We start from the raw sequence: 23,188 nt of genomic DNA, 5'->3' as shown, positions 1-23,188 counted from the left end.
CAACGCCCGGCGCTCGGGTCGCGGCCGAAGCTGCCGCCTCGCTCCCTGGAGTCGCCCCTTGCTGGACTCGAGGTCGCAAACCCCCAGCCGCTCCCCGCACCCCAGGAGCCTCAGCGCCCAACACCCTACGGGTCCAAAGGTGGCGCCCAAGAAGTGAACCAGAAGGGAAGAGCGAAGCACGGAAGCTTTAATGGCAGAGGGCCCGGTGACGGGGAGGGGAGGGAGGCGCAGACCCTTAGGGCCTGGGGTCACAGCGTGTGGAGGTCGTGACTGCGCCGGCTCAGCTTCTCCGGGTCGTCTGACGCCATGAGGGAGAAGTCGCGGAAGATGTCAAGATACGTCTCATCTCCTAGGGGAGGGAGGAAAGGCCGGGAGGCGGCTGGGCCCCAGTGCAGAAGGGCAGGATCCCGCGTTTGGGGCCCGCCTGGGGACCTCGCGCTCCGAGCCTGGGTGGGAACGTGCGCGCCGCGAGCACCGCGCCAGCGCCCATGCCTTGCCAGGGCCTGGCACGTCGCATGCGCCCAATACGCGTTTGTTAAATAACGGAATGAATGCAGTTGGGCACTAGGGAGAGAGGTCACCGTGGACCAGAAGCCCAGAGTTCAGGTGTTGGGCCTGGGGGGTGGGGTGGGTGTATTCTTTACCTGCCTGCCCCTGGGCCGCTTCAGCTTCCCTCATCTTTGCCAGTCGTAGCCTGAAGGGAAGGGAATTAAGACATAAACGACATTATCCTTGGCCGGGCGGGGTGGCTCACGCCTGTAATCCCAACACTTTGGGAGGCCGAGGCAGGTGGATCACGAAGTCAGGAGATCGAGACCGTCCTGGCCAACATGGTGAAACCCTGTCTCTACTAAAAATACAAAAAATTAGCCGGGTGTGGTGGCGGGCGCCTGTAGTCTTAGCTACTCGGGAGGCTGAGGCAGGAGAATCGCTTGAACCCGGGAGGCGGAGGTTGCAGTGAGCCGAGATCGCAACACTGCACTCTAACATGGGCGACAGAGTGAGACTCTGTCTCAAAAAAAAAAGTCGTCTAAAAAAAAAAAAACGACACTATCCTCACCTCCCCCCCCCAACTTCCCATTCTTTGAGCTGGGTTGCGTTCGTTCATCTGCCCACCCGGGGTCACGTCTAGTGCTAAAAAGATGCCTGATGGCAATGTTGATGGGCGAATGACGCCTCTCAGGGTGGGCCAAGCATCCTCGCACCCTGCCCGCCCTCCCGCCTGCCTTCTACTCCACGCCTCAATGCACACTTGGCGCAGCCTTTCTTGAGCCTGGCCCAGGCGCTGGCCCAGCCCTTCCCCAGGCCCCACCGGGCAGGCTCCTGTTTCTGCATCAGCCCCGCCCGCCCGAAAGTGGGCGGGGGGTGGTGGGGCTCCAGCGCCAGCCAGCCCCTCCCCTTCAGGCATTCTCACAGGGTGACGATGTCAGCGTTGGCTGTTTCCATGGCGATGGTCAGAGGGTCCCTGCCTTCAGAGTCTCGAGCCCCCAGATCAGCCCCCCGTTTCAGGAACAGGCAGGCGAGCCTGGAGAGAAGAGCCAGGGTCAGCCGGCCACCCAACTCCTCCCAGCCTTCCTCCCCATGGCTGTCATCCCTACCCTGTGTGGCCAAGAATGGTTGCGTGGTGCAGCGGGCCCCGGCCTGTACTGTCTGCTTGGTTCACATTCGCCCCGTTCTGGAGGAGAAACTCACAGGCCAGAAGAGAATTCTGCATGGAGAAATCGAGAAGGGGGGTTGAGGGTGGCATCCCTAGTGGTGGATTTCAAGATGTCTTAGGATGGCGCCAGTTCAGAGAATGGGAGGGTGGGGTGTGTTAATCAGGAGTGTAGAAGGGGTTATAGCTAACTCAGGCTTGACTCTAGCTCTTTGCATGTATTCACATATAAATCTGTAGTACAAGCTTATGAGGCATGTTACTATTTTACAGATGAGACTGAGATTGTTAAAAGTCTCCTGTAAGGGGTGAGAGCCTGGGTTCAAACTCAGGTTCTCTGCCTCCAAATCACACACTCTTAGCAGCCAGTCTCTGTTGCTGATGTCTCTCTATGGGTGGAGACCCTAGGGAACAGGTGGTGGGAAGAGGAGATAAGGGCAGGGCCTAGAGTCAGGAGTACATGTCAGAGCCCTAGGATGGGGTGGGGAGGTCGGCAGGGCTCTCACAGCAGCTGTGGCCTGGATCAGCGGCGTGGCATTCTCTTGGCCCCCATTGACCCAGTTGACATCAGCTCCGTGGGCAAGGGCATCGGCCATGGTGGGAAGAGATGGAGGATGCCCAGACGCTCGAAACAGCAAGGCCCCGGGGTGCAGGCTTCCCAGGTCCTCAGAGGGGGGCTCTGTTTGGGGGATTTGGTTCTTTTAGGGGGAAGCAGCTCCGAGTCTGGGAAGAAAACCCTCAGCACAGTGCCCGGATGCTGTAACGGCACATGTCTCTTCTAAATGGTGGGGAGCTTGGGACTGTGGAGGGAATAGAGTGTGCAGGCGTGGGTATGTGTAAGTGTGAGTATGCATGTGTACAAGTCCCTAGGGTGTGGGGGAGAGACGGCATCACCACCTCATCCAGTCCAACCACCCCAACTGCTGGGATGACACAGGTGAGCTGACTGCCTGACACTCGGCCTCAGCTCTCAACCCCTGCCGCTCCAGCCTAACCCACCCCCCCTTTTCTCATGCTGCTGGCACCCCTTACCCTACCTGCCCACACCCAGCCCCACATTCCTTCCCATTCTTCATGTCACACTCCACTGTAACCCCTGAAACGACAGTCTGGTCCCTCTGATATTCTCCAGGGGAGGGCCTGGGCTTCACACTCTGTGCCTCCCTGCGGGACCCAGCACGGTGCCAAGTACACAGCAGGTGCTCAGTGAATGCCCAACCAACCCTATACCTGGCTTGGATCTCAAGCTCCCTGGCCGGGGCCTGATGGAAGGCTTTGGGGGCACAGGAGGCTGCCCCCTTGGGGGCCCCCGGCCACCTCTTCGCCCTCGAATCTCAGGCAGCTTGGTCAGGAACTTCTTCTCCACATATTTAGCATGAATCCAGGCCTCCTTCTCCTGCCTGTGGGAGGGGAGAAGCACGCAGTCTTCCCTCCTCTTGCCCCAGGTATCCCTCATTCCCCTGGGAGGCTAAACCCCAAGATTACCGGGAGCAGCTGGGCCCTGGTTTCTTCACTGCCATGGCCTCCACGCGGGCCTCATAGATCTGGTTGATGACGACATTTCCCAGCTCACACATGAGCTTCGGGAGGCCCAGGCAGAGGCAGAGACAGGTAAGGTGGGGGTGAGTGATTCTTCAGGGGTCACGCCCCTGCACCCCCATGTCCTTGCCCTGCCCCAAGTTCTTGTCCCCAATCTTCACAATACCCCAAGTTACCTTCACTAGTTCTGGCTCCCATGAGTCAAGGGTCAGAGACCGGACTTTGGAGAAGTGAACACCAAGGCTCCTGGAGGGCCAGAGGGGAGGGTCAGGCCCTATGCGGGGCAGTGGCCTGGGCAGCTGCTGCTGCTCCTGAAGACACTGGGAGGCAAGGCTGGCATAGGGGCCCATGCGGAGGTGCTGGCCCAGGAAGCAGGGCAGCTGCGGCCATGTAGCCTTGACCTGGCCCTGGCAGGACCCTGCCTCGTCACTGATTCCTTCTTCCTTAGGTTTCATTTCAAGGCTTCAGCCACCTCCCTTCTCTAGTGACACTGTGGCCTGGACAACCTCTCCCATGTCACCTCTCTTCCACCACACTGAGGCGGGGGGCAAGGGCCTTAGACACTTGCTAAGGCCTCATGACTGTTTCTCTGCCCAGTCTTCATTGGCTCCCCCACCCTCAGCAGCCTTGACCCCACACTTCTTCCAACCAAGCCAACAAATTCTGGGTATCCCCCAATTCTGGCCAGACTAGGACACAGAGAGGCCAGGCCCACCTAGGTCCAACTGGCACCCCACAGGCTTGGGCCCAGGCCTGGTACCCAGTGACAAAGCCAGAAGCTAAGAGAGGAAGCCAGGACAGGGAAGGAAGAGGGGCCGGTGTGATGAGCTCTCTAGTGGAGCCGCACTGCGGCCCGAAGGAGTGGGGCTCCCGCCTGGGCCTCATGGAGTAACCTGTGGATACCGGAACACTGAATGCAGAGGGTGACACCAAGGTTGATGCTGGCCCACTCTGGGGCTGGCTCCCGGCAGTCGCAGCACTGGGCATTGCCATCCACACTCTGGACCTGTGCCACCACGTGCCCGGCTCCCCCAGGCTCCCTTCCCCTGGCCATTCCACCGCAGCCCAGGGTGGCAGCAGAGCCTATGGCCAGGTGTCCCGAGCCCTGGAGAAGAGAAGAGAAGAAAGGGTGGCCTAGGGTAAGGGGTGCCCCATCTCCATGGGCAGCCTGGCTCCGCACCCCCAGGTTAATTTACCTGGCCTGGACCCCGGGGGCTGTCATCAAGGCGAGCCTGACTAAAGGCAGAAGCGATGCTGCTCTGCACAGCACTGACCCACAGCTGCAGGAGGCGCTCTGAGTCAGCCTGGAGGAGGCAGGACCTAGGTAGGAGGGTGAGGGAGATGGCAGAGGGGTCTGAGGCCTGGGAAGCAAAGTGGCAGGATGAGCAGGATTCAGCCAGTGTTCAACCAGTTCCAGTTGCATTGAAAGACTTCTGTACCAGTTGGTAATAGTCTCCTGAATATCCCCCATCACCCTGTACCCTCTTCCACAATGGCCCCCCAGTACAGCCACCAAAGGATTAAATTAAGGTCTGGAGCTGCATGGGGGGGCCTCCATTGTCGTGGGCCCTGCCTTTCAGATTGGCAACTGTTTAGATATATTAGAGTATCACCCCTGGGGATTGCACTCACTTGCTGGTGGACACCACTTCAAAGCAGAACCGCCTTTCTGAGTCAGGACAGAGTTTCACTGTGCAAAGACGAAGGTCATCCACCACCACAGTCACAGGGTCCTGGCAGGATAAGGTGATAAGGGGGCAGATGTCCAGCTGCAGGCAAGGGCTGAGTCTCCCTGGGGCCCAGGCATCCAGGACCCAGGCCCACTCACCTTGTACTTCTTCTGGTAAACCAGTTGGTTGCTCTGAATGGTGAACCAGCGTCTGTAAGAGAAGGAAATCATTATAGACATGGGCAGCTTTAGGATGAGGGACGGAAGAGAGGCTGTGCTCTTTGCCCATGAGGATCTTACTGAGAGGAGAGACACCTGGGCTGACTGTTCCACGAGACATTCCAGAGAAGGGTGGACAGTTGTGCAGCCTGGAACATCTAAAGGATGCTATTTAGTCATATCTTGGACAACCTAGATTTCATATAGTTATGAAGACAACTTTCCAGCAGATGGCAGTAAAATTATTTTTCTAATAAAATGTCTATTGCTACAATTTAAAAAATACTATTTAGGCTGGGCTCACACCTGTAGTCCTAGCACTTTGGGAGGCCGATGAGGGCGGTGGATCACCCAAGGTCAGGAGTTTGAGACCACCCTGACCAATATGGTGGAACTCCATCTCTACTAAAATTACAAAAATTAGCCGGGCATGGTGGCAGGCGCCTGTAATCCCACCTACTTGGGAGGCTGAGGCAGGAGAATTGCTTGAACCCAGGAAGCGTAGGTTGCAGTGAGCCGAGATCGCACCACTGCACTCCAGGCTGGGCAACAGAGCCAGGCTCTGTCAAAAAGAAAAGAGAAAAGAAAAGAAAGAATCTTGGGGGCCAGGTACAGTGGCTCACGCCTGTAATCCCAGCAATTTGGGAGGCCAAGGCGGGCGCATTGCTTGATGTCAGGAGTTTGTGACCAGCCTGGGCAACATGCTGAAACCCTGTCTCTATCAAAAATACAAAAATTAGCCAGGCATGGTGGCGCACACCTGTGGTCCCAGCTATTTAGGATGCTGAGGAGGGAGGATCACTTGAACTCAGGGGGCGGAGGTTGCAGTGAGCCAAGACTGCACCACTGCACTCCAGCCTGGGCAACAGAGTGACACCCCATCTCAAAAAACAGAAAAAAAAAAAAGTATCTTGGCCGGGCGCGGTGGCTCAAGCCTGTAATCCCAGCACTTTGGGAGGCCGAGGCGGGTGGATCATGAGGTCAGGAGATCGAGACCATCCTGGCTAACATGGTGAAACCCCGTCTCTACTAAAAAAATACAAAAAACTAGCCGGGCGTGGTGGCGGGCGCCTGTAGTCCCAGCTACTCGGAGGCTGAGGCAGGAGAATGGCGTGAACCTGGGAGGCGGAGCTTGCAGTGAGCCGAGATCGTGCCACTGCACTCCAGCCGGGGTGACACAGCGCGAGACTCCGTCTCAAAAAAAAAAAAAGTGTCTTGGGGAAGCGGCTCCATTCTCTTATGTGCACAGAGATCCCATATGGGCTAGCAGTGGCCCTCGAAGGGGAAGGAGTCAAGTCACAGCATGCTGCCATCCTGTTCCAAACCCTATAGCGGCTCCCAATTGCCCTCAGAGTAGACCCCAAATCCCTACAAAAATCTACATGGCCCTATAATGACTCGTGCCCCCATTAGCTCCAGTTTCATCTCCTACACATCCTCCTCCCTCACTCTGTCCAGACCCAGGGCCACCACCCTGCTCTTCCAACTCCCCAGCTGTCTCAGGGCCTTGACACTGGCTCTTCCTTCTGTCTAGAACTTTCTTCCCCCAGATATCCTTCAAGTCTTTGTTCAAAAGTTACCTTCTCATGAAGCCCACACTGCCCAGATATTTAGAACTGCAACCCCTACCCAGCTCCCCACATTCCTTGCTTTATTATCTTTCTCCTATAGCACTATCACTTTCTAACATAGCCCGTAATTTACTGACTAGGTTTATCGTCTGCCTTTGCTGATGGAATGTAAACTCTACTAAGGCAGGGGGGTTCGTCCGTTTTTCCTTGCAGTGCTTAGCGTGCTATTACCACTCGAAAATACATAATTGGGTGGGGTAGGCTGATTGGGGTGTCCTCTCCTCACCTGCTCCAGGTCTTAAATGCGTTGCTGGCCCGTTTGAAGAGATGTCCTTCCATCACCAGGCCACCGGGCCCCTCTCTTAAGCTTGGTTCTGGCTCCTCCCCACCCAGCTCCTGGAGGCACAAGAGGATCAAAGGGCAACTGAGATGGGCAGAGACCAAGGCCATAGGCATCTGCCTCCTGCCCACAGCCCTAGCCCTCACTTTTTGCTTGTTGAAATATTTTTTAAAATTTATTTTTAGAGACAGGGTCTTGTTCTTTCACCCAGGCTTAAGTGCAGTCGTGTGATCATAGCTACTGCAGTCTTGAACTCTTGGGCTCAAGTGATCCTCCCGCCTCAGCCTCCTGAGTAGCTAGGACTACAGGTGCATGCCACCACACCAGCTAATTTTAAATTTTTCTGTAGAGATGGAGTTTCACTATGATGCCTAGGCTAATCTTGAACTCCAGGCCTCAAGCGATCCTCCCACCTCAGCCTCCCAACATGTTGGGATGACGGTCGTGGGCCACCGCACCTGCCCCCTCACCTTCTGTTTCAGCAGCACGTGTCTCTGCTCCATGTCCCTCTTCTCTCGTGCGGAATTCAAGACCAGCTGGTGCAACTGGGCACAGGAAGGGCATCTCAGATGCCCAAGGCCCCCCAGTTAGGAGTCCCTAAGCTCCCTCCACCACCTGCTGTGCCCTGGGGGCCCCACCTGGGCGCCCAGCTCCTTTCGATACTGGGACAGCCGGCTCAGCTCCTCGTGGCCCTGCTGGAAATGGGTAGCCTGGGCTTCCACCAAACGCAGCACCTGGGGGACAAGGTGGGCAGTGGGTGGGCTGAGGAAGAACCCCTCTCCCCTTTCCCTTGTGCTGGCAGCAGGCTCCTCTCCACCCTGCCCTCACCCCCGCCACAACTCACAAACTCCATGATGTCAAACTTCCTCTTGTCCTCAATCACATTGATCTGAGGACGTAAAAAGACCCCAGGTTAGTCTTGAAAACACAGCACCCCTTCCCACTGCACAGTGGGGACCCCCCAGCCTCGAGGTGACACCTGAGGCTCTGGTACCCCAGGAAGACAGGTTGGGGCAGGCACCTGCAGGGCATAATCCAGAGCCCGTCCCCGGTAGCCAGCTCGCGCCGTCCTCAAAGCAGCTCCTGCCTCTTCTGCCTCCTGGGCCCGGCGCCTGGGAACCTCCGCGTTGTGGGTCAGGGCAGCCTCCAGGCTCTCAGCCCCCCGCCAGAAATCCCGGCGAGCCTCTCGGAAACCCCGAAGACCTCTGAGGATGGGAAGATGACACAGAATCGCAGCTAACACCCACCTGCCCCAGCAGAGCATTCCCAGGGTAAAGCCCTCATGTCCTTTCAGTTAGTCTCTGCATGTGGGAAACCCAAGGAGATCCCTGGGATGGAAGTCAGGACACCAGAAACCCCCAATCTCACAACTCCACCACTGGGGTGGAGCCACCGCGCCCAGCCTAATTTTTGTATTTCTTTTTTTTTTTTTTTTTTTTTTTGAGACGGAGTCTAGCTCTGTCGCCCAGGCTGGAGTGCAGTGGCCGGATCTCAGCTCACTGCAAGCTCCGCCTCCCGGGTTCACGCCATTCTCCTGCCTCAGCCTCCCGAGTAGCTGGGACTACAGGCGCCTACCACCTCGCCCGGCTAGTTTTTTGTATTTTTTAGTGGAGACGGGGTTTCACCATGTTAGCCCATGTTGGGATGGTCTCGATCTCCTGACCTCGTGATCCGCCCGTCTCGGCCTCCCAAAGTGCTGGGATTACAGGCTTGAGCCACCGCGCCCGGCCAATTTTTGTATTTCTTGTGGAGACAGAGTGTCACCATGTTGGCTAGGTTGGTGTCGAACTCCTGGGCTCAAGCAATCCTCCCAAAGTGTTGGGATTACAGGCGTGAGCCACTGCGCCCGGCCCCATCTCACTCTTTGACCAGGGTCTGGATCTGCTGCTGCAGTGTGTGTTGGGTGGCATCTAGAAGCTCCTGAGGGAAGAAGTTGGTAGGTTGGGGTCAGGACCACAGACGACCTGGCCACCACCCCCGCAATCCCTACCTTCCCCTACTTACCGCATGGCTGTCCAGCTTGTGGTTCAGGCTCACGGTGAATTTTTCCAGACACTCCTAGGCAAGCAGAGGCATAGAAAGAGTACCAGGCATGGGGTGGCAGCGCCCTCCCGACTCGAGACCCAGCCTGCTATGGCTATCTAGGATGACAGCCCAGCCCCGCTCTGGCCTGGAACCTGCAGACCCCAGGCCAGCCCTCCTCTTCCACGGCATCACCTCCTCACCCCAGACCCCTTCCCACCCAGATGCAGACCCTCCGTATACCGCCATCATGGGTTCTGGTGGACCCAGGTGGGCCAGGTCACAAATGCCAACAATGAAGGCACGGCTGGCAGCAAGGTAATGGCGCCCACTTTCCAGGAGACCAGTGCCCAGTTTCAGGAGCTGGGAAAGAAGGAGAGTAACAGGGAGCTGTGCAGTCATCCCCACACCAGGTGACGCCCCCACACCTGCCCCACTTCCTCTCCCCTTGCCCAGAGCGGCGCTCCCCTATTCCTGTCTGGCCTCACCATCCTCCAGGCTCATCCAGCTCTCCCTGTATCTAACACACACCTGCTGTGTTCTCATCGCTGCCTCTGCTCCCACTGCCTTGGGCCTGAAACCAAATTCCTGCCCATTCCTCTCAGCCTGTCGCCAACACATCTGTCAGCCTTACCTCCAAAACATCCTTCCCTGTCCCCTCGCACACATCTCTTCCTGCCCTGCCTACCTGCTTAGATCCAGAGCTCCCTGGAGATTCCAGCCTCCTGCATGGTCTGGATGCTCTAAGTGGTTGCTATTAAATTCTACAGTATTGGCCGGGCATGGTGGCTCACACTTGTAATCCCAGCCCTTTGTGGGGCCACGGCAGGCCAGTCGCTTGAGCTCAGGAATTCAAGACCAGCCTGGGCAACATGGTGAAACCCCATCTCTACTAAAAATACAAAAATTAGCCAGTCATGGTGGCACGTGCCTGTAATCCCACGTGCCTGTAATCCCAGCTACTTGGGAGGCTAAGGCAGGAGGACTGCTTGAACCCAGAAAGCTGAGGCTGTAGTGAGCCGAGATGGCACCACGTGCCTGTAATCCCAGTTACCTGGGGAGCTAAGGCAGGAGGACTGCCTGAATCCAGGAGGTCAAGGCTGCAGTGAGCCAAGATGGCACCACTGCACTCCAGCCTGGGTGACAGAGCAAGACTCTGTCTCTAAATAAATAAATAAATAAATAAATAAATAAATAAATAAAATCTATAGTATTTACTGCTAGGAGTTGTCCCATTCTGTGCTCACTGCACGTTCCCTCATAAATATTAATCCGTCATCCAGACCACAGGTCAGGACCAAGAGGAAATGCTGGGGTACTCCTGGGGCTCATCCTATCTGGTCCCTTTGACTGACAAACAAAGAGACTTGATAGTCCAGGTGAGGTGGCTCAGACCTGTAATCCCAACACTTTGGAAGGTTGAGGTGGGTGGATTACCTGAGATCAGGAGTTGGACATCAGCCTGACCAACATAGTGAACCCCATCTCTTTTTATTTTTCTATTTTTGAGACGGAGTTTCACTCTTGTTGCCCAAGCTGGAGTACAGTGGCACGATCTCAGCTCACCACAACCTCCGCCTCCTGGGTTCAAGCAATTCTCCTGCCTCGGCCTCCCGAGTAGCTGGGATTACAGGTGCCTGCCACCACACCCGGCTAATTTTTTGTATTTTTAGTAGAGATGTGGTTTCACCATGTTGACCAGGCTGGTCTCCAACTCCTGACTTCAGGTGATCCACCTGCCTTGGCCTCCCAAAGTGCTGGGATTACAGGTGTGAGTCACCGTACCTGGACTGACCAAGATCAAATCTTACCATATATCACCATGGGTTGTTTGTGACAAGGGACAAGGATGTTCGCAAATCACTGTGTGAATCTGAGGACTCTGTCTAGTTTTTTCCTTACCGTCTCAGCCCCTCCCCCTTAGATGAGTAAGAAACTTTCATAAGACTGGACTAGTGACAAACTGGGACATCTGTACAATAGAACAGTACTCAGCAATAAAAAGGAATGAACTGTTAATACGTGCAACAACTTGGATAAACTTCAAGAGCATTAATCTTTTAAAAAATTCGTATTATTTTTAGAGTTGGGATCTCTGTCGCCCAGGCTGGAGTGCAGTGGTGGGATCACAGCTCACTGCAGCCTTGAACTCCTGGGTTCAAGGGATCCTCCAACCTTAGCTTCCTGAGTAGCTGAGACTACAGGCACACACCACCACACCTGGCTAATTTAAAAACAAAACAAAGCATTTTTTAGAGACAAGGATCTTGCTATGTTGCCCAGGCTGGTCTCAAGCTTCTGGCCTCAAACAACCCTCCTACCTTGACCTCCTGAGTAGTTGGGATGACAGGCATGAGCCACCACACCTGGCAGGAGCATTATTCTGAGTGGGGGAAAAAAGCCAAATCTCAAAGGGTCACATACTGTATGATTCTATTTATGGAACATTCTGGAAATTACAAAAGTAGAGAGATGGAGAACAAATCAGTGGTTGCTACAGATTGAAGCAGTGTGGGAAGGGTATCGGGTATCACTGTAAAGGAATTCTTTGTGTCCATTTGTATGTGGTGATGGTTAAAGGAATCCATACACGTGATAAAGTGCCGTAGAATTATACACAAAAACGCAAAAAAAGAGCATATGCAAAATGTAAAATCGAAGTAGGATCTATAGAGTTTATTTATTTATTTAGAGATAGAGTCTCGCTCTATCGCCCAGGCTGGAGTGCAGTGGCGCGATCTCGGCTCACGGCAACCTCCACCTCCTGGGTTCAAGCAATTCTCCTGCCTCAGCCTCCTAAATTGCTGGGATTACAAGTGCGTGCCACCACACCCGGCTAATTTTTGTATTTTTAGTAGAGATGGGATTTTACCATGTTGGTCAGGCTGGTCTGCAACTCCTGACCTCGTGATCCACCTGCCTCAGCCTCCCAAAGTGCTGGGATTACAGGCGTGAGCCACTGCGCTTGGCTAGAGTTTACTGGGTTTTTTTTGTTTGTTTTTGTTTTTTGAGACGTAGTCTCACTCTGTAGCCCAGGTTGGAGTGTACGATCTCAGCTCACTGCAAGCTCCGCCTCCCGGGTTCATGCCATTCTCCCACTTCAGCCTCCCGAGTAGCTGGGACTACAGGCGCCCACTACCACACCTGGATTATTTTTTGTATTTATAGTAGAGACGGGATTTCACGGCGTTAGCCAAGGATAGTCTCGATCTCCTGACCTCGTGATCCGCCTGCCTCAGCCTCCCAAAGTGCTGGGATTACAGGCATGAGCCACTGCGCCTGGCAGAGTTTATTGTTAATTGTAATGTGACAATATTAATTTCCTGGTTTTAATAATGTACTAAAGATGTCACCACTGGGGAAACTGGGTGATGAGTACATGAGACCTCTCCTTACTAGTCTCCTGAGTCGATGATTTACTCACAATAAAAAATTCACGGCCGGGCGCGGTGGCTCAAGCCTGTAATCCCAGCACTTTGGGAGGCCGAGACGGGCGGATCACGAGGTCAGGAGATCGAGACCATCCTGGCTAACACGGTGAAACCCTGTCTCTACTAAACACATACAAAAAACTAGCCGGGCGAGGTGGCGGGCGCCTGTAGTCCCAGCTACTCGGGAGGCTGAGGCAGGAGAATGGCGGGAACCCGGGAGGCGGAGCTTGCAGTGAGCTGAGACCCGGCCACAGCACTCCAGCCTGGGTGACAGAGCAAGACTCCGTCTCAAAAAAAAAAAAAAAAAAAAAAAAAAAATTCAGGCCAGGTGTGGTGGCTCACACGTGTAATTCTAGCACTTTGGGAGGCTGAGGTGGGAGGATTACTTGAGTCCAGGAGTTCCAGACCAGCCTAGGTAACATAGGGAGACACCATCTCTACAAAAAAATAAAATTTAAAAAAAGCCAGGCATGGTGGCATGTGCCTGTAGCACAGCTACTGGGGAGGTTGAGGAGGGAGGATCACTTGAGCCCAGGAGTTCAAGCATCTGGGACTACAGCTGTGGCCACCCCATCCAGTCCGTTGTTTAATATCATTATTTGTAGACCGGGTGTGGTGGCTCGCGCCTGTAATCCCAGCACTTTGGGAGGCTGAGACAGGTAGATCATTTGAGGTCAGGAGTTCAAGACCAGCTTAGCCAACATGGTGAGACCCCATCTCTACTAAAAATTAAAAAAAAAAAAAAAAATTAGCAGGGTGTGGTGGTGCATGCCTGTAATCCCGGCTGCTTGGGAGGCTGAGGTGGGAGAATCACTTGAACCTGGAAGGCGGAGGTTCCAGTGAGCTGAGATCACACCACTGCACTCCAGCCTGGGCAACAGAGCAAGACTCCGTCTCAAATAAATAAAAATAAAATTATTATTTGTAGAGATGAGGTTTCACCATGTTGTCCATAAAACAATGTTGCCCACCAAATTTGTGACAATTTGGTACACAGCAATAGCAAACTAACGCATAGCATGCAAATACATAATGTGTCAGAGGTAAATGTTGCAGAGAAAAGTAAAGCGAAGTAAGGGGAATGAGAGAGCATTTGTGTGTGTATCTGTGTGAACATGCTGTTTGATACAGTGCTCAGGGGACACCTTACTGTCTTGAATTGAAACATTTCACTGGTTTGTCTTCCAGTCAGCCTTTGGGCTCCATGGGAGCAGAAATGATCTTGCCCTCCCTGAATGCCCAGGGCCTGGCACAATGCAGGAGGAGCTCAAAAGCTGAACAAGGAAGTCCAAAAGTAAGTCTTTTTTTTTTTAAGACAGAGTCTCGCTCTGTCGCCTAGCCTGAAGTGCAGTGGTGCGATCTTGGCTCACTGCAACCTCCGCCTCCCAGGTTCAAGCGATTCCTCTGCCTCAGCCTCCTGAGTAGCTGGAACTACAGATGGGCGCCACCACACCTGGCTGATTTTTGCATTTTTAGTAGAGATGGGGCTTCACCATGTTGGCCAGGCTGGTCTTGAACTCCTGACCTCAGGCGATCCATTCGCCTTGGCTTCCCAAAGGGCTGGGATTACAGGCATGAGCTACCACGCCCAGCCCAGAAGTAAGTCTTGTTTTCCAAGATCCTGAGCTTCTTGAGGGTACAGAACCACCTTTTTTGCTTCTCTGGAGTCTCCAAAATATTTCCCCTACACAGTATTCAATAATCCCTGGAATGCATTCTCTGTCTCCAGCTTTCTCCCTGGCCCTACCCCTCTCAACCTAATCCACTCCAGGGTCACCTCTCCATGTCAGGGTCACCTTTTCCAGACGGGTCTCCAAGTCTGACACGTCGGCTTCCACCATTTCAATAGAGGCTCTGGGAAAGAGGGGGTCATGGGAACAGAGCTTGGGTCGGTCTGGTCTGTCTGCCTCATCAGGCGGGATGGAGCCGCAGGGCGGTGGGTATGGAGGAGAAAGCTGCAGAGTTGAGTGGCTCGCCCCCCACCCGCCCACTTGTGCTCTGCCCGCTCTGCAGTCTGGGAGCTACCACAGCCCAGGCCAGAGCAGGAAGGGTAGAAGGAGGGTGGATGTGGCCAGGGCAGGAAGTTGCTAACCGCCCCAGAGCAGGTGCTGGGGGAAGGGCAGGGGTCCCACTGAGAGGCCAGAGGGAATGCCAGCTCTAGGGCTGAGGGAAACTGCAGAAGCCAGAAGGAGCATGCAGGGCCGGAGAGCATTGGAGTACCCTGCTTTGATAGCTGGGGTACCACTTTGGCCCACAGGCTCGCTCCTGCCTCTTGGAGGCCTGCTCCCTGGAAGGAGATCTGGCCTGGGGAAAGGTGTGTGTGTGCTGGGGGTGTTAGACTTTTCCCTCCTTAGCCCCCAGACCAGTTCACACTTACCGGAAACGGGGTGAGTCCTTGAGACACTCCTCGAAATCCAGCTTGACCGTCATCTCAGCTTGCCTGCTGTGGGGCCAGCGGGCCCTGGAGGCTGGACGCCTGGGGATGCAGGTGGAGGCACTTTCTGTCCCAGGAGGTGGAGATGATGGGGAAGGAGAAGAGGGACCTCCACGGGGAAGGGCCTGGGGGGCACAATTCTTTCCCCAAGGGGAAAGAGGTGTCCTAGGAGGAGCTCTCGCCCCACACTTCCAGGCAGTGCTGGGAGGGGCAGGGGTGGGGCCTGGGCGGAGGATGGGGGCCTGAGATCAGAGAAGCCACAGCCCCGCCCTCAGAGGCGATCTGCCAGCTCCTTCCTCTTGGGGCCCTAGCCTCTGTTTCTTTCTCTCTTCTTGGTTGAGTCTTGGGGGCCTGGCAGATCTAGGTTCAAATCCTGGCTCTGTCACTTAGAGGTTGTGTGCCCCTGGACGAGCTCTCTGATTCCTCAGTTTTCTCATCTGGAAGATGGGAATGATAGCCCCTTCCTCCAGGGCTGTATGAAGTGAGGAAAGTGATAGCAGTAAATTCATGCTGGCCGGGCGCGGTGGCTCAAGCCTGTAATCCCAGCACTTTGGGAGGCCGAGACGGGCGGATCACGAGGTCAGGAGATCGAGACCATCCTGGCTAACACGGTGAAACCCCGTCTCTACTAAAAAATACAAAAAACTAGCCGGGCGAGGTGGCGGGCGCCTGTAGTCCCAGCTACGCGGGAGGCTGAGGCAGGAGAATGGCGGGAACCCAGGAGGCGGAGCTTGCAGTGAGCTGAGATCCGGCCACAGCAGTCCAGCCTGGGCGACAGAGCCAGACTCCGTCTCAAAAAAAAAAAAAATTAATGCTTTACTAGATTGATTAATTGATTAATTAATTAATTATTGAGACGGAGTCTCCCTCCGTCACCCAGGCTGGAGTGCAGTGGCGCGATCTCGGCTCACTGCAACCTCCATCTCCTGGGTTCATGCCATTCTCCTGCCTCAGCCTCCGGAGTAGCTGGGACTACAGGCACCCGCCACCACGCCTGGCTAATTTTTTGTATTTTTAGTAGAGACGGGGTTTCACCGAGTTAGCCAGGATGGTCTCGATCTCCTGACCTTGTGATCCGCCTGCCTCGGCCTCCCAAAGTGCTGGGATTACAGGCGTAAGCCACTGTGCCCAGCTGGTTCACTAAATTAATTGCATCAGTCATTATCATCCTGCAGCAGCTTGGGCCTTCTCGTGATGCTAGGCTCCTGTGGAGTCCAGTGCCCCGGACTGCTCCCAGCTTTCTTCACTCTGCCCTCATATTCATAGCTCCTGTGTGTGAACTCCCCTTCCTCCTCCCCTCTCCTCAACGACTGAGCAGGCCCAGCCTGAGCACCCGATTCACAGCTCCCAGACCCTTGCTCTTCTGCTCTTGATCGTCCACTCATAGGGTGGCCAGGAAGGGAAGGTTGCCCCCACTCTGCCCCAAACCAGCCCGTTTCCATTGTTTGCTTTCTTTTTCTTGAGTCCATCGAAGTCCCAGGGTTTCATCTGGAGAGAAGAGTTTGAGTTCATGGCTTTCTTGCAGCAGGCATGGGATCTTGTTCATGTGACCCTGAATCCCCTAGAACCTCCCCACTCAGCTCCTCTACCTCCCTGGCCAGTGCGAGCATCCCCTTGCCTCTGCCCAGGCTTAGTCTGTCAGGCTGTGCTTGTTCTGGCTTGAGGGGTTGGGTTGCTCCACTCTCCCTTTCTGAACTCCCTGGGCTTTGCCAGCTCAGCCCCCTAGCCACCAGCTGGATACCATTTGAGACTCACTGTCTTGGAAGGACAGAGAAATACTTGGAGTGGGGTGGCGTGGCAGAGAGGAGTTAAGGAGGAGGCATGGAGCCAGTGGGTGGTGCCAAGCTGGAGGGGGTCTCAACCCCTTCTGAGTCTCCCTGGTTCCTCTCCTGTCCAATGTGGACCTTGGACTCGAGGCTGTTCAGGGCCTCTCCTTCCACCTGTTGCCGATGTACTGGCCTCAAATAATTGGAGAGCTGGGAGATGGGAGCTGGCCAAGAGACAGTCCCACAGAGATAGCGGCCTGGTGCCCTCAACAGGCTGCAATGGTGTCACTGTCACCATCAGGGAGCTCTCTGTGGCCTTGTGATCCCTAAAGGGGCCTCCCATGTGGTCCAGTAGGTGGACCTCAGTGCTTACAGCCTTCTCAATCACCTAGGTCAAGCTTGTGGAGCCTAGAATCAGGGATCAAGGCCAGGGTACCTATCAGGTTGTGGGTTCCCAGCCCTCCTGCCCCCTAGGCTGGCCTGCCCAGGCTCTCACCATCCTGATGCTCATCTTCCATGTCCTCCACAAGCTCTGGGTGGGAGCAGGACCTCAGGTATAGTCCTTTGCCATAGTACTCCTTGTGCTGCAGAGCAATCTCCTGCCCCAATATGATGGTGGCCACAGCTGGTGGGGGGAGGCACTGATTTCTGTAGGTGGAGGAATCTGAGGAATCAACCAAATGAATCCAAGTCTTCCGGCCATCTGGTATATCCGTGCCTCCCAGGTGTCTGTCATGGGCCCTCACCACAGGGGAGAAGCTCAGGCCCCAGATCCTCATCTCACTGGCTTCTCTTACCCTTCCCATTTGAGAAAAACTTCAGTGACCGCTCCACCTCCCCGTATGGTTGTCTCGGACTTTTGTTTATTTTTTATTTATTTTTTGAGACAAGATCTTGCTATGTTACTCAGGCTGGAGGGTGGTAGTGCCATCATCGCTCATGGCAGCCTCAAACTCCTGGGCTCAGACTATATTCTCCCACCTTAGCCTCCCCGGTAGTCTGGACTACAGGTGCACGCCACCACGCCTGGCTAGTTAAAAACAATTTTTTTTTTTTTTTTTTGTAGAGACGAGGTCTCCCTATGTTGCCCAGGCTGGTTTTTGAATTCCTGGCCTCGGCTGGGCGCGGTGGCTCAAGCCTGTAATCCCAGCACTTTGGGAGGCCGAGACGGGCGGATCATGAGGTCAGGAGATCGAGACCATCCTGGCTAACACGGTGAAACCCCATCTCTACTAAAATACAAAAAAAATTAGCCGGGCGAGGTGGCGGGCGCCTGTACTCCCAGCTACTAGGGAGGCTGAGGCAGGAGAATGGCGTGAACCCGGGAGGCAGGGCTTGCAGTGAGCTGAGATCCGGCCACTGCACTCCAGCCTGGGCAACAGAGCCAGACTCCGTCTCAAAAAAAAAAAAAAAAAAAAAAAAGAATTCCTGGCCTCAAGCAATCCTCCCAAAGTGCTGGGATTAGGGAAGTGAACCACCCGGCCTGGCCAACAAACCAGCCCCCACTCAGACTTTCTGTTCCTCAACAGCCAATAATCTCGGGGGGCTATCCTGAATGGGGTCCTTTCTCCAGCTGCCCTCTTTCTTCCCTGGGGTCACTTCCCAGCATTACCTCCCTGTCAGGCAGCAGAGTCTTCGGCTGATGGCCACTGAGGAAGACAGACTGTGGTAGAGAAGTGAGGAACGGGCTTCTCTGGAATACAACCCCCTCTAGTCCCTGGAGCCCTCCCGTCGCTAACCCTGAGCTTCAAGGATGTGCTTCTGGGTGACCAGGCCTGGCTCATCTTTGGCTCCTCTGGCTGGTTCTCCTGCCCAGCCTCTCTGCACAGGCCTGGGCTCTGGGTCCAGTATCACACCTTGACTGCCACCGCTGATACTGATACCACCATTGCTGTCCCCTTCATCCTCCAAGGGCCAGTTTTTCTCAGCCTTGAGAAACTTCCCTTTGTCATAGTGTGCCTTGCGGCACTTGTCAAAGTCACTGGAGTCTGTGACCGTGGTGAAAGCCTGGCTTTCCCACCGCACTCTTGCCAAAGACTCGCTCCACCTCCCCCTTTCCATTCAATCCCCAACCCTTCATCTCACGTTGTGGGAGAAGGATTACCTAGGTGCCGAGGCAAGAGGCTGAAGGCACAAACTGTTTCAGTATAATAAAGAAAATAGTTAGAATAAGAATAGTCATAACACAAATTAGATATAGAGATGATCATGGACAATTATCAGTCATTATTATAAACATTATTAATCATTAGCTTTTAATATTACTCTTTGTTGCATTACTAATATAACCTAGGAATAACCGGCGGGTGTAGGGTCAGGTGCTAAAGGGACATTGTGAGAAATGACCTAGAAGGCAAGAGGTGAGCCTTCTGTCACGCCCGCATAAGGGCCGCTTGAGGGCTCCTTGGTCAAGCGGTAATGCCAGTGCCTGGGAAGACACCCATTACTTAGCAGACTGCGAAAGGGAGTGTCCTTTCCTTGGAGGAGTCAGGGAACACTCTGCTCCACCAGCTTCTTGTGGGAGGCTGGATATTATCCAGGCCTGCCCGCAGTCATCCGGAGGCCTAAACCCCTCCCTGTGGTGCTGTGCTTCAATGGTCATGCTCCTTGTCCGCTTTCATGTTCCTCCCGTACTCCTGGTTCCTCTTTGAAGTTTGTAGTAGATAGTGGTAGAAGAAATAGTGGAAGTCTTAAAGTCTTTGATCTTATAAGTGCATAGAAGAAAACGCTGACGTATGTTGCCTTCTCTGTCTCTACTTCGGCTACCTAAAAGGAAGGGCCCCCCCCCCCGTCCTGTGATCACGTGACTTGCTTCACCTTGTCAATCACTTAGAAGATTCACCCTCCTTACCCTGCCTGTAATAAATATCAGCGCGCCCAGCCATTCGGGGCCACTGTTGGTCTCTGCGTCTTGATGGTAGTGGTCCCCCAGGCCCAGCTGCTTTCTCTTTATCTCTTTGTCTTGTGTCTTAATTTATTACAATCTCTCATCTTCGCACACAGGGAGAACACTTGCTAAGCTCCGTAGGGCTGGACCCTACATCATGTGTCTTGGAAAAGTTGTCTGCAGGCCCCGAGCTCCTGTCAGCACAGTCCTGGCAGAACCTGGGGCAGATACTGTGCGTCATGGCAATCCTGAAGGGGTAGGAGACTAGTGGGGGCATTGAGAGAAGAAAATAGCAATGGGGACAGGTGGTAAACGAGGCCAAATTGGCGGACCCCCGCCCCCATCCAGGCCTGATGGAAATTGTAGCAACTCCCATTGTGGGTGTCAAAAAGCAGACCAGCTGCAGACCTGAATTCAGGGCTGAAGGGAGGAAAGAGGCCCCACACCCCGGCTGCTCTCTGGCAGGACTCTCACCTCTCTGCCAGCACTCCAGGATTCACTGAGCAGGAGGAACCAGCAGAGAGGTCCTCAAAACTGTCCTGCAGCCTGCAGAGGAGGGGGAAGCAGCGCTGGGAGGTGGGGGGTCAGGCAGTATCCAGTCCCTAAAGCTCTCTCTGCCTCCTCCACCTGTCCCCTCCTTTAAACAGAGAAGAATCTCTGGACTGAAGGGTTTGGGCTGAGGGCTTAGCCCCTGTGGTAAGGACTGTTGGGCTCATCCACTGTCATAAATCCATAGTCCTTGTCAGCAGGGAGGTAGGTGGCCAGGATATTCATCTAATCCCAATGCTGAGGCTTCCTTCTGGGGCTGGACCTTCTAGTGACCCCCCTCCTTATAGGCCTCCCTCATTTTCCCAGTCATTCAAAACAGTTGTTTGTTTTTTGTTTTTGTTTTTGAGACAGAGTCTCACTCTGTTGACCAGGCTGGAGTGCAGTGGCACAATCACTGCTCACTACAACCTCGGCCTCGTGGGTTCAAGTGATTCTCCTGTCTCAGCCTCCTGAGTAGCTGGGATTACAGGCACACACCACCACGCCTGGCTAATTTTTGTATTTTTAGTAGAAATGGGGTTTCACTATTTGGTCAGGCTGGTCTCGAACTCCTGAGCTTGTGATCTGCCTGCCTCGGCCTCCCAAAGTGCTGGGATTACAGGCGTAAGCTACCGTGCGTGGCCTTCAAAAGAGTTTTTGTTGTTGTTTTTTGAGATGGAGTCTTGCTCTGTCTCCCAGGCTGGAGTGCAATGGTGTGATCTCAGCTCATCGCAACCTCCGCCTCCCCGGTTCAACTCATTCTCCTGCTTTAGCCTTCCAGGTAGCTGGGATTACAGGCGCCTGCCACCACGCCCGGCTAATTTTTGTATTTTTAGTAGGGATGGGGTTTCACCACGTTGGCCAGGCTGGTCTCAAACTCCTGACCTCAGATGATCTGCCCGCCTTGGTCTCCCAAAGTGCTAGGATTACAGGCGTGAGTCACCACACCGGGCCTCAAAACAGTTTTCTTATACCCTCTTTTTTTTTTTTTTTTTTTTTTTAATTTTTATTTTTTTTTTATTTTTTTATTTTTTTTGAGACGGAGTCTCGCGCTGTGTCACCCAGGCTGGAGTGCAGTGGCGCGATCTCGGCTCACTACAAGCTCCGCCTCCCAGGTTCACGCCATTCTCCTGCCTCAGCCTCCGAGTAGCTGGGACTACAGGCGCCCGCCACCTCGCCCGGCTAGTTTTTTGTATTTTTAGTAGAGACGGGGTTTCACCATGTTAGCCAGGATGGTCTCGATCTCCTGACCTCGTGATCCACCCGCCTCGGCCTCCCAAAGTGCTGGGATTACAGGCTTGAGCCACCGCGCCCGGCTTATACCCTCTTGTTGAGGCTGGGGATGGGGTCAGACTTAACGATAATCACAGTCCTGTGCAGCCAGGGTTTATGGGGCACCTGCTCCTCTCCCGAAGGCCTGGAAACTCGGACTTCCGACTCAACTGCCCTCACCTACTCTAACTCTTCGTTCTTAAGGCTCTGCCCCTTTCCTTCCGGCTCTGATCCTCCAGTGTCCTGAACCCTCCCGACTCTGGGCTGCCTGCCCACAGAGCTGGGCTCCTTACTTCTCCACATTGGGGGATTTTTGCATCAAGTTGGAGCTGTTCTTTCGTAGGATGCTCCGGGGCCGGTCCTGTTGGGAGTTTTGGGGGTTCAAGCAAGTTGATCCAGAGGGCGGACTGCACCCGGGACTGTTTACCTCTTGCCCTATAGGCCCCCCAGGCCCAGGGCTGGAAGCCCTGGATACACTGGTTTGAGGCTCGGGGATGTTGAATCCACCAGGGTTTGTGCCAGACCCAAGGCTGTGGCTCGCAACCTCCCCTAGGTGCTGACTGGGCCTGGAACCAAGGACCACTATCCCCCCGGAGGGCCAGCTTGAACCAGTACCGCGAGATACGGAGACCCTGGAGTGCACGCGGGGCCCAGAACCGTGAAACAGGACTACTCCGGAGGGCTGCCCAGCGCCTGCCTCGGCTCCTGTGACCGCTGCGGGAACTCCTGTGGCTACCCCTCCAGGGGCAATCCCGGTTGAGGCCGCCACCCGCCCCTAAGGACTCCAGTTTCTCCATAGCCCCACCTGGGGGCCGCTCTCAGCGATCCTGCCCCGCCTACCGGCTCCACGTAGCCCCGCCCCTGGCCCCGCCCCCACCGCTGCCGGCGGGGGATGCTGGGGCTCAGTCCCGGGTCCACCTCTCCCCTGCTCCCGAGCTGCGGCGAGCGGAATCAAGGCTATATAGAGACTCAGGCTGGGGGTCCCTCCGCTCGCCCCTTTCTTTTGTGTCCCACCCAAAGACTTTCTTTGTCTGGGCAATTTGTTCCCGCCCTTCTCCATCACCACCCTCATCCAAACCAGCCAATCCCAGTGAGGGGACCAGGCCAGGGGGCAAGAAGCCTCGATTGTGACGTCACGGTCCTCAAGCCTGAGCGTGAGCGTCGGGGAGGTGGGCTGGGGGCTTGTGACTAGCTCTAGGGGAGATCTTTTGGGGTCGTCAGCGCTGTCGCTTGAAACTGCCTGTCGGGGCTTCTCTAGACTCTTTGTGGCCTTAACATGGAATAGTTTGGTTGAGTTGGAGTTAAGGCTGGGCTTGACTTAATCATCAACGAGCTTCCCCCATCCCCGCCAGTCGGCTCGCTCAGCCAATCAGGAGAGGTGTGAGGCAAAGTGGAAGGATTGCGGCGCTGTCACAAGACACTTCGGTCTCAGTGGGGTGGCGGGCAGAGACTTTCACTTAGACTTTCACTACCGCTTCTCTGGGTCCTCCAGACTCGGCTCACGCTGCTTTGGAGCGTGCATCCCGAGGGGAGATAACCCCCCCCTCTTGCCGTAAAATGAGTGCTTCAAGGTGCCACCTCCCCCTAGCGAGGGCAGGGTGGTCGGTGCCGCTGTCGCAAAGCAGAAAGTGTTTGGGCTCCTGTACCCCACCGTCGTAAAGATGCCTGCGGTGGGCGTGTCTTCCTCCCACTGTCGCAAAAGCTCCCTGCCCAAGTCTTCGTACCCCTCGGAGCCAGTCCATCACCTCGCTATGCCGTAAAGCGAGGCTCCCGACCCCGTCGTCCTTCTCACCGTGGTGGTCCCCAGCTCCTAGCACGGGCTGCTTCATTGCCCGGCAGTGCCGTAAAGCATACCT

General features: G+C 54.8%; 1 protein-coding gene across 1 annotated transcript; it reads right to left on the bottom strand.

The window, feature by feature from the left end:
• Nucleotides 1–166: 166 nt before the first annotated feature.
• On the bottom strand, nucleotides 167–15,086 carry ACAP1 (ArfGAP with coiled-coil, ankyrin repeat and PH domains 1). Its single transcript, XM_025363200.1, has 22 exons — nucleotides 14,823–15,086; nucleotides 14,242–14,299; nucleotides 9,258–9,377; nucleotides 8,997–9,050; nucleotides 8,854–8,912; nucleotides 8,014–8,197; nucleotides 7,837–7,881; nucleotides 7,631–7,726; nucleotides 7,463–7,537; nucleotides 6,939–7,048; nucleotides 5,022–5,073; nucleotides 4,826–4,926; nucleotides 4,390–4,513; nucleotides 4,087–4,298; nucleotides 3,370–3,439; nucleotides 3,140–3,234; nucleotides 2,885–3,054; nucleotides 2,161–2,333; nucleotides 1,599–1,708; nucleotides 1,415–1,525; nucleotides 645–694; nucleotides 167–349 (listed from the first exon to the last, which is right to left on the bottom strand). Exons 1-22 carry the CDS (start codon nucleotides 14,873–14,875, stop codon nucleotides 249–251), a joined length of 2,223 nt encoding a protein of 740 aa, XP_025218985.1. The 5' UTR covers nucleotides 14,876–15,086; the 3' UTR covers nucleotides 167–248.
• Nucleotides 15,087–23,188: the final 8,102 nt, after the last annotated feature.

The sequence above is a fragment of the Theropithecus gelada genome, chromosome 16 (assembly GCF_003255815.1).
Source record: "Theropithecus gelada isolate Dixy chromosome 16, Tgel_1.0, whole genome shotgun sequence".
Lineage (NCBI taxonomy): Eukaryota > Metazoa > Chordata > Mammalia > Primates > Cercopithecidae > Theropithecus > Theropithecus gelada.
Note: the sequence above shows the minus strand (reverse complement) of the source record. Positions and strands in the feature narration are given on the sequence as shown.